The 12,015-nt window shown below is 33.6% G+C and overlaps 2 protein-coding genes and 2 non-coding genes across 4 annotated transcripts; all 4 read right to left on the bottom strand.

The window, feature by feature from the left end:
* Nucleotides 1–2,743: 2,743 nt before the first annotated feature.
* Nucleotides 2,744–6,035, bottom strand: LOC130805402 (uncharacterized). The gene is made up of 6 exons (XM_057670173.1): nt 5,982–6,035; nt 5,095–5,165; nt 4,085–4,171; nt 3,831–4,016; nt 3,643–3,672; nt 2,744–3,452 (listed from the first exon to the last, which is right to left on the bottom strand). Exons 1-6 carry the CDS (start codon nt 6,033–6,035, stop codon nt 2,744–2,746), a joined length of 1,137 nt encoding a protein of 378 aa, XP_057526156.1.
* A 1,164-nt stretch (nt 6,036–7,199) lies between these two features.
* LOC130806681 (rRNA 2'-O-methyltransferase fibrillarin 2-like) lies at nt 7,200–11,136 on the bottom strand. The gene is made up of 7 exons (XM_057671847.1): nt 10,986–11,136; nt 10,061–10,359; nt 9,606–9,701; nt 9,444–9,521; nt 9,178–9,354; nt 7,733–7,801; nt 7,200–7,639 (listed from the first exon to the last, which is right to left on the bottom strand). The coding sequence occupies exons 1-7, from the start codon at nt 11,002–11,004 to the stop codon at nt 7,469–7,471; spliced, it is 909 nt and encodes a 302-aa protein (XP_057527830.1). The 5' UTR covers nt 11,005–11,136; the 3' UTR covers nt 7,200–7,468.
* On the bottom strand, nt 8,721–8,793 carry LOC130807111 (small nucleolar RNA snoR60). Its single transcript, XR_009040482.1, has one exon. It is a non-coding gene; the product is annotated as a small nucleolar RNA snoR60 (small nucleolar RNA).
* On the bottom strand, nt 9,045–9,117 carry LOC130807112 (small nucleolar RNA snoR60). Its single transcript, XR_009040483.1, has one exon. It is a non-coding gene; the product is annotated as a small nucleolar RNA snoR60 (small nucleolar RNA).
* Nucleotides 11,137–12,015: the final 879 nt, after the last annotated feature.

The raw sequence follows: 12,015 nt of genomic DNA, 5'->3' as shown, positions 1-12,015 counted from the left end.
AGTCAAAATTAGAAAGAATTGAAGGGTACCAAGTATATGGTTAATATATCTCTCGTTTAATTGTTTGGTTCTTCCTCCCTTTTCTCATTTTACTTACTACTATCTTCTATTATTTTTTATTTATCTCATTTTATATAGAAAAAAAAAAGGAAAATAACAAAACAACAGAAACAATGAAAAATCAGAATTTGATCATCTCTATTTCACTATTCATTATCCTTTCAAATTACTCTTCCCAAATCCTCTTCTTCTTTGAACCAGCAAAAAAAAATCCCCTTTCTTGAAGCGCTAATTTCTTCCCAACAGACAACGAAACAAAGCAGCATCATTCATCTCCTCATTCGGTTTAAACTGGTGATCTTTCTCTGATTCTGGAAGGAGAAAGCAAGAGTTTTCATCCTAAATTCCTCTGATTTTTGAAATTAACGTAACCAGTTAGGTATATTCTTTTTTTTTTTCCTTGATTTTCGAAGCATATGTGTAGTCTTACTTTCTCCTATGTTTTTCAACCAATTGATGAGTCAAAACCATTTTTACGGGTGATTCAATCACCACGGACAAAGTGGTAGCCTTATTCCTTTTGATTTTATTTTATTCTATTTTAGTTGTTTTATATCTAAGTATCTTTGCTCTTAAATCTATGCATATGAACTCTCATTTCTTTATAATTGTTTCATTTTGTTCTCCATTACAACATGAGAGTAATTAATTAAGTTAAAGAAGCCTTTTTATACATTCTTGCTTCCATAAGAAAAACAATTGGATGAATCTTGTGATAATTGGATTGGATTAAAAGAAATGTGGAGATTTTAGATGTAATTAAGGAATGCTTGTAAAGATTAAATGTTTGATAATTTAATAATTTTGGAGGAATTACTAGTTCTTGTGGACTTGCAGTTTATAGGTTAGAATAATTATCCTTGAGTTAATTAAAAGTATATTGGGTAATAAATGATTAATGAAAAATAGATGAATGTTGGAGTAGGTTTTTTTTGGATCTCGATGATTAGAAAGAAATTTATTATTGAATAATAAATTGGTGGAAATGTTGTTATTGGTAGTTTATAGATGATATGTTGGGGGTTTGAGTTAAAACATGCACAAGTCTTTAACAATTAAAAATGTAAGAATATGATCTTGGTTTAATCTACGGTCTTACGAGGAGATGTAATAAGTTATATGTTAGTATAGTTGCATCGAACACACGCTGGTGACGTTATGATATTGTCATGCTAAGGATACGACTACGTCGATGAGCCTTCTAGTCAATTGCGGTGAACCGGTCTTGACTCTTTGAAGCGTCTTTTCGGTGAGTAGTAGCAGTCCCTTAAAGGGTTTTGGCCAGACTATAATTTTGAAATTTGTTTTATTAAAGCTGTGAATTTTATAATGTTGAGACAAATTTGTTATGAATGATTATGCTGATATTGATATGGTCAATGGATCAGTCTCACGAGCTGGTCATTGACGGAGTAGAGGGAAAATCTCCCTTACTCCCTATTTTGAGGTGAATTGTCATTCAAATATTAACTAGCCTCACTCGAGATTGACATAGCCTTAGAGCTATGGATGTTCCTCTCAACTAGACTCCCTGTGCACACATAGATTTAGGAAGCTGATGTTGCTTTTAAACCTATGTTTTGAATTACTTTGTTTTGTTGTTTTGGATTGTTACTTCTCATTCAGTTTAATCAACCCCTTGTTGTTTCCATCTTTTAGACTTTCTACAGATCGAAACCGGTCGGGAACGATGGGTTAGCGGTGATGATTAGAGTTATATGGATGTTAAATTGAGATGAGTACGTGAGAAGTTGTAGCTTTGTATTAGGTTTTGGTAAATGTATATTGGACTAGATTGTATTTGTTATGTTGAATTTTTATAGTGACGTTTATGATTATTTTGTGTTTTAGTTAGATGTTTGGATTGAAAATTAGCAGATATAGCTATGTCATAGAACTGATGACCCCTTTGCACAAGTTTTGAAATTGAGATTTAAGTTTCTTGGGAAATAAACCTCGTGATGATCATGTTTACTCGGTCAACGGTAAGTCGAGTTGTTACAATAAACACGGCAAAAGTACTAAAATGTAATGTTTTTTCTGTCAAATAATGTTTTAAAACGTGTATTCTTTCATCAATAACTAATACTTTTATATTAAATTAATAAAGTTAATTAGCATATTCAATCCATTTAACAACGCAATAAAAATAGCAAAGCCAAATCTCTAAAGGTTAGGATTAGTTGCATAATGAATAGACCAATTTTAGTGTCTTACAAATGAATTCTACTCTGTTCAATCAATTTTCTACCATCCCAACTTATAAATTTAATAGTTCTTCGATAAGAACCTTTTAACGTGATGCTCCCAAATATAAGAATGTAGTTTTTGAGCAAGAGATGACACAAACAAACCAACCAAATTCACCTTTTGCTTGTGAGTATTGATTGCCACAAGAATAATGAAAATCATGCACGAAATGAAACAGAAAAGAGCACAAATTCAGTCTTGAAAATTTAGTACAACCATTTTATTCTTCTTGATTCAGAGAACTACAGGTAAATCCTCACTTAAGAGTCGGAAGAATCCAGATCGGGGGAGGGAGATTCTGTTCTTCAGGACGCGTAATGTGATGACTGAAGAACGATCCATCCTCGATCAGGAAGATACCACCATCTGAACAGCCTGTGAACTGATAACGCTTATCGAACATGCTCAAATGCGAAGCATAATCATCAGTAAATTAAATAGAATCGCTATAGATTCCTGGAAAATCGCTAGCTTTTATGTATGTCAAGTGATTGTCTCCTAGGAATAATGCCCCGCCACCAATGCTTGTCTTCGGGATCCACTCATAAACTCCATCCACCGACTGCATCTTGTAAACAACGAAATTCATGGTGTCCAAGAAGGGATGACCGTATTTAGCGCGTTGCACCTTCCTTGCTACTTGCAAACTGGTTTTTCCGTCATCCAACTCCACTAGGTATCTTCGCGCTAAATACCCACTTGGGCCCAAGACAGGCCCATTCACACGCGTGCTTTTCATGTTCGAGTTTACATCACAGGTGTATACCTGACCCCAGAAACTTACTGCTAAAAAATAGTTTTGATGATATATTACGTCGAAGAACGCAGGTTGATTGAAGTAGCTCCAATTAGCTTTCCCCGACTTGTAGAAGGCGAGACTCCTTGTCAAGCCATGAATCAGCACAACGAAGTAATTATTACTGGAAGACGGGTCTGCAGACAGAACAGCCTTACAGATGCAATAGTCAGAGTGCAAATCGTATCCATCTACATTTGCCGTCTCATTGGTGAACTTAGCTGGTGGGAATGGAGGGAGATGGATAGTTCCTTTACTGCTTCCAAAGTAAAATGGGTTGTATAAAGTAATCACAAATGATGCACTATCGATAAATATAAGCCAGCCATGAGACGAGCCAATGCACCTACAAGAAAACCCGAAAAATTCTCTCAGACATATCACGGTTTAGACAATATTGATGGAATCAAACAAAAACGCTAAAGCCTTAATATCAAACACTTGGTGTCGGCTACATGAACCCAGATCAGTTCTAGTGGTCGTCCACATGAATTCTTTTTTTACGTTCAGTTTGATTTTCTACCATCTGAACGTACAAGTCTAAATCATTCATATTCTTTTTACTCCTGCTCAATAGAATTCAACATATAATCTAAACCATAAGCACCAAGAAATTTATTTGCTCCTCAATTTACGACATAAACGACAAACTAACCATATGATTTACTAATATACAATGTAAACCATGTTCATTTTTGACATAAACTAGACAAAGTGTTTGTACCTTTTATTATATGGCACGGGTAACTTCAGATCGTACACTTGCTTATCAGGCAGACTGTAGAGGTTGCGGGTGTTTTCACTGCAGTCATCCGTGGGCATCAACAACATAGGCAATCGCCTTTTCAGTATCATGTTTGGAAGGATTTTTAGATCTTTGAGTCTCTGTTGAAAGGCAGAAAACCAGTTTCTACAGACACAACCAAAAGAAAACATGTCAGACAATAAAAGCAGTTCACTTATAATCACGAAAAGTACGTTTTCTGGCAGAAGGCTCCAGTTGGGCTCTTGAAAAGACGAGGAGAAGGATGGGCATGAGGAAGCATCCATGGCTTAATCTTTTGACTATATAGCATTCAGATCAATAATTTATGAAGTATAAATAAAAGCAAAGCTAGTCTAAGATGGAAATTGATATACTTCCTTAGAAGGAATTCAGAAAAAGAAACAAATAACTTGCTATGATAAAGACAATAAGGCCATCTAATACATGGTTAATACAATATGGTTGCTTTGCATCCTCTCGTATTCTTCCTCTAAAACGATTATTGTTATTTCCTTTTTCTTTACATAAATAAACAAGCAACACTACGAGTAACCAGTTCTAGGAAAAAGCTACGATAGGTTACTGTCACATGATTCGCAATTCGTGGCGAATTGCGAATCGAAAAAAGCGAATTATGGTCGTTTTTGGGCTATTCTTGGGCAAACTTAAGTGAATCATGAATTCAAAAAGCAAACTAGATAGCGAATTATGTTACACTAGGTTATATAACCAAACTAGTTAGTAATCGTAACCTAAAAAAAAGATATCTATATTTCAAGTTCGCCTTTCGTATGTAACCATACTAGCTTAGCTTTTACTAGAACATCTCAAGAAAGATCTTTTTATAATCCCAAATCACATTCTTTTAGGTATAAAATGTGATTAAAAAATCACTTTTTTTTAATTTATCCCCTTTTTATTAATTGTTCATTATAATCAGAAAATGAAGTAAATGAAGTATATAAGGAAAGTTCTACCCAACCTTACCCTTATTAGTAATAATAAATGAATTGTTTTCAATTGACTCTTGGTAACAAAAATATCTGCCAACTCACATACAGTCAAAAGACACTCTCCTATCGAAAGAACTCCAAGAAACTTGTCACCAAGTATAACATGCATTTCCGATGATCATCGGCAAAGAGAAACTTCAAAATTATATCTCATATGCTTAAACTCTAAGAATATCCCTTTGCCTCTTGGTTCAAAATTATATCATTACTTGTCACCAAGTTTAACAAAGCTTTGATTGGATTCCTTATGGTCTCCATCACTAAGTTCTATAATTCTTTTCTGAAACATAACATCCCAAATTAGTCAGGTTGCATTCAACTAGAGTTAAGCTTTCAGTTATGCCTACTTCTTATTAAGCCTATTTGTCAATAGTGCAAATCGAGGGAGTAGATTGTGTAATTATGGTTTTACGTAACACTTTCAAGAAACAAATAGCTTACCTACATCTAATTTGGTACAAATAGAAAGAAATTAAGATGTTTCACGTTTCGTACCTTTTAGAATCTAGACCACTAACTTGTTAAACATGTCCGATCCACATAATAATTCCCACAACTAGTGTGTATGAATCATGGAATAAAAACTCGCTCATTACATCATGTAATAGTAGTTATATAATTTAATTGAGAGTTGTTGTGACGTTAAATCCCATTATATAACAGCACACAAATTTTCACGGTCAAAACTTTGCGTTGAGTATTACGTGACGTGTAATGCTCAATATTTCGCCGTTACAATGGTATTTTTCGAGAAGAGATTGTAGAACAATTTCTCTTTACATCTCCCTATATCGTAGAAAATGTTCTTCTAACATCCCCTATTATAATTTCATGCATACCTATTATTATTTCATTAATACCCATTAACTTTAATTATTACGATCACTAAATTATAGTTACTTATAATTTCAATCATTAATCAAAATAATTAACTAATATACCTCATATAGTGCAATTATAATAGCTATATACATATTTTTATAGCAATAATAGTAGTTCAACAACAAAAATGCAATTATAAGCTCAAAACCCCCATATGTGATATTTTGGTTTTTCAAAGTTATATCATGTCGGCTCCAATTCGCATTATTACTACGTTATAGATGTTTTCTACAACATTACGACCGTTTCCAAACGCATTCGCGACCATTTTTTTAAATCCATGGTAGAATTAATGAAGTTGCAACAAAAAAAGTCGCCTCAGACCACACAATCCAAATACATTTAATTTAGATTTGTATACTAAGGATAACAGACGAGATTTCAAATAGATCCCAAGTTAAGCTGGATTTCATGACGACCATATTTATTTTGGTTCTCTAAAAGCATGTGGAAAGGAGCTGGATTACATGAGGACTTAAGTTTTCAGCTAGTCTCTTGAGACACCGTTCTTTGAGAGACGTATCTCAAGTCCAACCCATTAAAGATTAATATCAACTTACTATATTCTTAATGCCTACTTACATTGCCCTTAATGCTTACCGTATTCTTAATGCTTATTTTCAATATCTTAAATGCCAACTTATATCAATCTTAATATCTAATTACAATATTGTAAAACATATATAATGGACCGATCCAATTAGAGATAGTCTCTCAAAGAGACCGTCTCTCACAAGAATTTGTTTTAAGTTTTTGGTCCTTTAGAAAAACCTCCAACCTTTTAGTAAACTCAACATCATAAATTGATAAGCACCTTAGATCCTTCATAGCATATTCAAAGGATTAAATCTTGATTTTGTAAGCCTGTAATATACTTCTAAGGGAACCACTCTTTTATACTGTTTTGAAACACTCTCAATTCTCGAGTGTTATATAGTAAAGATTAAATGTATCTTTGAGTTGTTGGGTACTTTTGTGTGATCTTACTGCAACTATGAAAGGTTAATATGGCCCTTGGTTTACATTTGGTAGCATTTAACTGTTAAATCGGGAATTGGAAAACTAGGGAGGATGCTTGGATTTTACAAGAGCATCTGCAATTTGAAACAAGGCATTGTGCTGCATGAAGCTGCAAGTACCAAGTATATGTGCATGGCATTGACAAATTTCTGAAGCCTGGAGCAATAATGTGTTCAAACCATGTGAGCAGCCGCTGCTCTTGATCATTCAAACGAAATCTGATTCGATTCAGTTACCTTGATAAATAATCTCTCAGTGATCAAAGGCTTCTCATAATTTTCTAGTGTGCCAGGGGTTTGTTTCACACCAATTACAAAAAGAATTTTAAGGCAACTCATAACTTTCCGTAGACACAATTTTATATTTTTTTGTCAATAAATTTCCACTAAATTTCAATTAAAAAATCATAAAATCACACAAAATAATGATCATCGACTAAAACAAGGAAAAGCAGAAGCGTTTGATGTCGGATACTTCTATCCGGATCTCAACGGAGATAATTCAACAGCCTACCAAATAAATCAAAAAAATAATACATCTGAGAAGATCGATTTATAAAAGTTCTAATACCCAGCTACAACTAGTTTGACACTGTATCTAACAAAACTAAGCCAAAACTAAGTTTTAACAGCAATAACAACCTATACTAAACTTCCCGCAAACAGACTATAGTCCCTTACATCAATTCTTCTGCTTCTTGGGCATACGGTACCCACCCACAACACAAGCATGGTCTCGTTCGAATGGTTCAAGTGTAACCTGCTCCATGGGCTTGAACTGCTCTAGCTGTAGTTTCTTCACTTCCGCGGCAAATACAGCCTCAGCTGGGCTAGTCGAATCAATACAGTTCGCCTGAAATTTAGAAACCGAGTTTAGTTTTTTTTTTCGTTTGATTGAGCACAACTACATTAGCACACTGAATAATTCATAATGCAAAAAACAAACCTTAATTGATATGACAAAGTGACCACCAGCTTTAAGGAAGTATGATGCATTTAGGGCCAAAATCCTAGCCTGCAGGCATGAAAAGCTTTTAAGCAAAGATGAATAGCAACCAAGATTCAACGGCCTACATAAAGACAAACTACGGTTCTACCATTCAATCATATACATCTTAGTATTTTCAGAAATATCTCAGACATTCAAGTAGCCATTTACCACAACCCAATAACGCCAACATAAAAGGAGTAGCATCAAACAGTTCAATAAAAAACAACAGTTTGTGAATGGCTTATCACTAGCCAAGTTAGAAGCTGCCAATAATATACAGAAAGAATATATACTGATGAATAAAACTATGCAAGTACAAAAATGCATATCAATTAACAAAGATACACGAGTAAGCCAGTGAAACATATCATCAGAAAACTTATTTGTGCAACAATGAACTACAATTTTATAGCATGAAATTCATGAAATTCAGTGGCCAAACTCCAACATAATGTTTTAGCATTCGAATGGATAAAGAACACACTAGTATCGTGATATATCTGGGACAAAGATCCTCACAAAGCCCACAAAAAAGCAACATGGGGAACCAGCAATGTTTGAACATTTTCTAGTAGCATATACTTCACTCCTTGTCGTTAAAACTTGTACATCAACTACCACTAACCACAGCCAGAAAAAGTGTTTTGAGATATTTATGAAACATAACTTGCCACAAGTAAACAGTTCTGGAATGGAAGAATCGGTTTTGGAAAAGATTGGATAGTTCTTAAACCATAGTTGACATAATTGATGGGAAGAAATATGAGGCTCATCAAAATATAAATCTACTTCACAAGGTAAAATTGTGATAAACCTAAAAGCAGGCAAAGAAAAATTAGGGGCAGAGTTTAAAAAAGTGTTTTAAAACAAATTGAATTTCCAATATCAAATAAGAAAACAGAAACAATAAAACATTTCAAAATATTATTTGTGAAAAAAGTGACGCATCAGATACTCGGAGTCTACATCACCCAATAAGTCTTGAAGGGGAATCCGAGGTTACTCATCATCTGCTTAATTAGTGATTTTGCAAACCGGAAGATATGATATACACGACTAAACAAGATAGAAGCAAGTAAAAAGCTCATTAAAATTTGCATGAATCTGACTTACAGGACTAGAAAATGATACACAGAAGCATATAAAAAGATCAACTACAGCTGAGTTTGAAAAAAAATTTTAATAGCAAAAAAGATTCAAAATTAAACAACAGAAGATAATAAAACAAAATAAAATAAGTTTCAAAATTGTATGTGAAAAAATATGACACATCAGATACTCGGAGTTTACATCACCCAATAAGTCTTGAAGGGGAATCCGAGGTTACTCATCATCTGCTTAATTTGTAATCATTGACTGCCAAGAAAAATTACTGGTAAGAAATAAAAAAAAAAACAGACCTGATCCGGCTGGGCAACATCAGAAAAGATAACATCAACCATTCCCACAAGCATTCTGTACTTGGCTGGATGCCTTGCATCTTCTATGATGGGGATAACATTGGTCCTTTTCTTGGCCATGTTGACCAAATCTCTACCACTCCTGTGTGAAAATTCAACTGCATAAACAACCCCCTCCTGCAAAATAGAGGGTTTTGTCAAACTACCTAATTCAATAACAATCAAATGTATTTCTTACTCAACCAATGTAGAGCAATGTCACTTACAGGGCCAACAACATCAGATACATGAGACACAGTAGTTCCAGAAGCAGCCCCAAGATACAAAACTTTAGCACCCGGTTTCTATAATTTAAACAATGAAACATCAATTTAAAATATAAAGCAGCAAAAGACAAACAACCATAGATACTCCAACAAGATACTTACAATCCAAATATTGTCAACACCACCTAGAATGGCAGCAGCCAACTTTGATCTAAAGGGATTCCACACCCTGTATTCAACCTTTGTTCCATCTTCTTGCTGCAAAAACGAAACATTTAAAAAACCAAAAAAAAAAAAGCAAAACCAAGAATTATCTAGCATAACAGTTAAAAAATCATTTCAATCAGCACCTTACCAATGCAATGATTGTACAAATCATCATAAAACCATTTTTATTAAAAGAATAACAAATCATTTAAAACCAATTATGGTAAAAACCTTCCAATCAAAAATGCAAACATGGTTTAAGGGCATTTATAATACAAACTACCTTCAAAAAAAATTGACCCAAAAAAATTTTACAATTCAGGTGTAAACAAAAATCAATATATAATATACCCCGGTTATCATAACACAAAATTTCATGTAGTTCAATACTTCAAGAGCTAAACAGCTACCTGAACAGAGATTCTCTTCTCATTGTAAACAGATTCACCAGCAACCATATTCTTGGTAACTAGCGCATCTTCTTTACCCTTCGCAATAAAAACGCCAGCATGTCTATGAGGCTCTACAATCACTTTGGAACCACCCTTCATTCCACCTCTTCCGCCACCACGTCCACCTCCTCTACCTCTTCCACCTCCACCTCTCCCGCCTCCTCGGGGCTTCATTATTCCACCACGGGCACCAAATCCACGTCCACCACCTCTTCCTCGTCCTCCATCTCCTCTACCTCCACGACCTCCAAAACCACCTGTAAACAGGACTCAAATGTCAATTAAGATTATCAAAACTCAATGATATTCTACTAAAATCTGATCGCAAAGCTACAAACTTTTAGTTGAATTGGTTCATCAACAATCTATATGGCATTAAAAACAATATGACAGAAGGTCACGGGTTACAATCGTTCAAAGATAAAGTCAATATGAGGAGGCGCAATAGAGTACATAACATTTTATTGGGTACAGCCATGATATGTTATCTAATCATTCACTTCATCAAATCAAAAACTGATATAGCTAAATGTTTGCCTAAATAAGACAATCAACTGTTATTTCGCAGAAAAAAACTAACAAATAGCTTGATTTAAGTCTAATTAATTCCGAATTAAAAATGTTAGTCTACTTGAAAAGGCTTATATATTTAATTATAACCTTGAAAGGAAAATAAATATGCAGCAGAGTATACCCCAAAATCAAAAAAAATAAACTTAGAACAGCATAATATGAATCATATTCGAATATGAAAAATCCAACAGATCGACCTTCTGGATTTGAGATTATATTGCATTTCATAAATGAATCGATTGACAAATTTATGCTAAAAGAAACAAAAATCCAAACGAATTGAGAAGAAATTAGTCGGAAAATTTGTTACCTCTTCCTCGCGGCGTCATCTTCGAAGAAATTAGAGATGGAAATAAAGTTTTAGGGTATTTAGGAAAAGAATAGAGTTTTGGAGTGAAAAAAACAGCTAGGGTTTATCGTATAAATAAGAGATGCGTTGTGTAGGGTTTTGACTAAGACTATAGATGTTGGTACTTGGTAGGAATGACAAAAGGGCTAGCTTTTAACATTTGGGCTTTGCTTCATTTCATGGACCTAAATGAGTCTTCTCTTTAAACTAATGTAACTTCCGAATTCATCAGACCGCTTGTTTTATATGAGACCGTTAATCCGTCATATCTATATAATTAGCACATTTTTCTAATTGATTATTTGAAAATTATAAGTAATTATTTTAATAGACTAAACGTACAGAAGTCGACTCAATAGAAATTATCTCATCATGAAACATCTTATTTATGAATTTGTTTTTCTCTAGTCTTTAAATATAGACCTATGTAAATAAGCAATGTTCTACCTTCTGCTAAAAAAACAAGTTAAAATTAATAAGAAAAATTGCATGTAATATGCTGAACTTTAGTTAAAAATAATTTGTTTGGTGAAACATAAAGTATTGTCTTCGCTAGAAGTTAATTTTCATTCAATAGACTTTAACTTATTTGTGACCTGAACATCAGGTGCTTATTGACGTAGCTGTCACATGTATAGTCAAGTATGTTCTTACCTCAGAAAAAAAGTACTACATGTACAACTACGTTAAAAAGGGGTTCAAGTGTACATCTACATCAACAAGTGACGTAATGTTTAGATCACCAACTAGTAAAAGTCTATTAGATGAAAATTAAATTTAAAATTTGTTTCAATAAATAATTTCTTTCCAAAATTCAAACGTATTAAGATCAAATTATCATAATATTAATTTTTATCTACTTTACACATTGATCAAACTATGGGACAAGAAATGCTTTAATTTCTAAAATTTGACTTCTTTTTATTGCGTTAATAATCCATAATAATTGCTTGGCCTATTCCTGTTTGTTATTGTTGCTTTTTTTATATTT

Source organism: Amaranthus tricolor, chromosome 2 (genome assembly GCF_026212465.1).
Source record: "Amaranthus tricolor cultivar Red isolate AtriRed21 chromosome 2, ASM2621246v1, whole genome shotgun sequence".
Lineage (NCBI taxonomy): Eukaryota > Viridiplantae > Streptophyta > Magnoliopsida > Caryophyllales > Amaranthaceae > Amaranthus > Amaranthus tricolor.
Note: the sequence above shows the minus strand (reverse complement) of the source record. Positions and strands in the feature narration are given on the sequence as shown.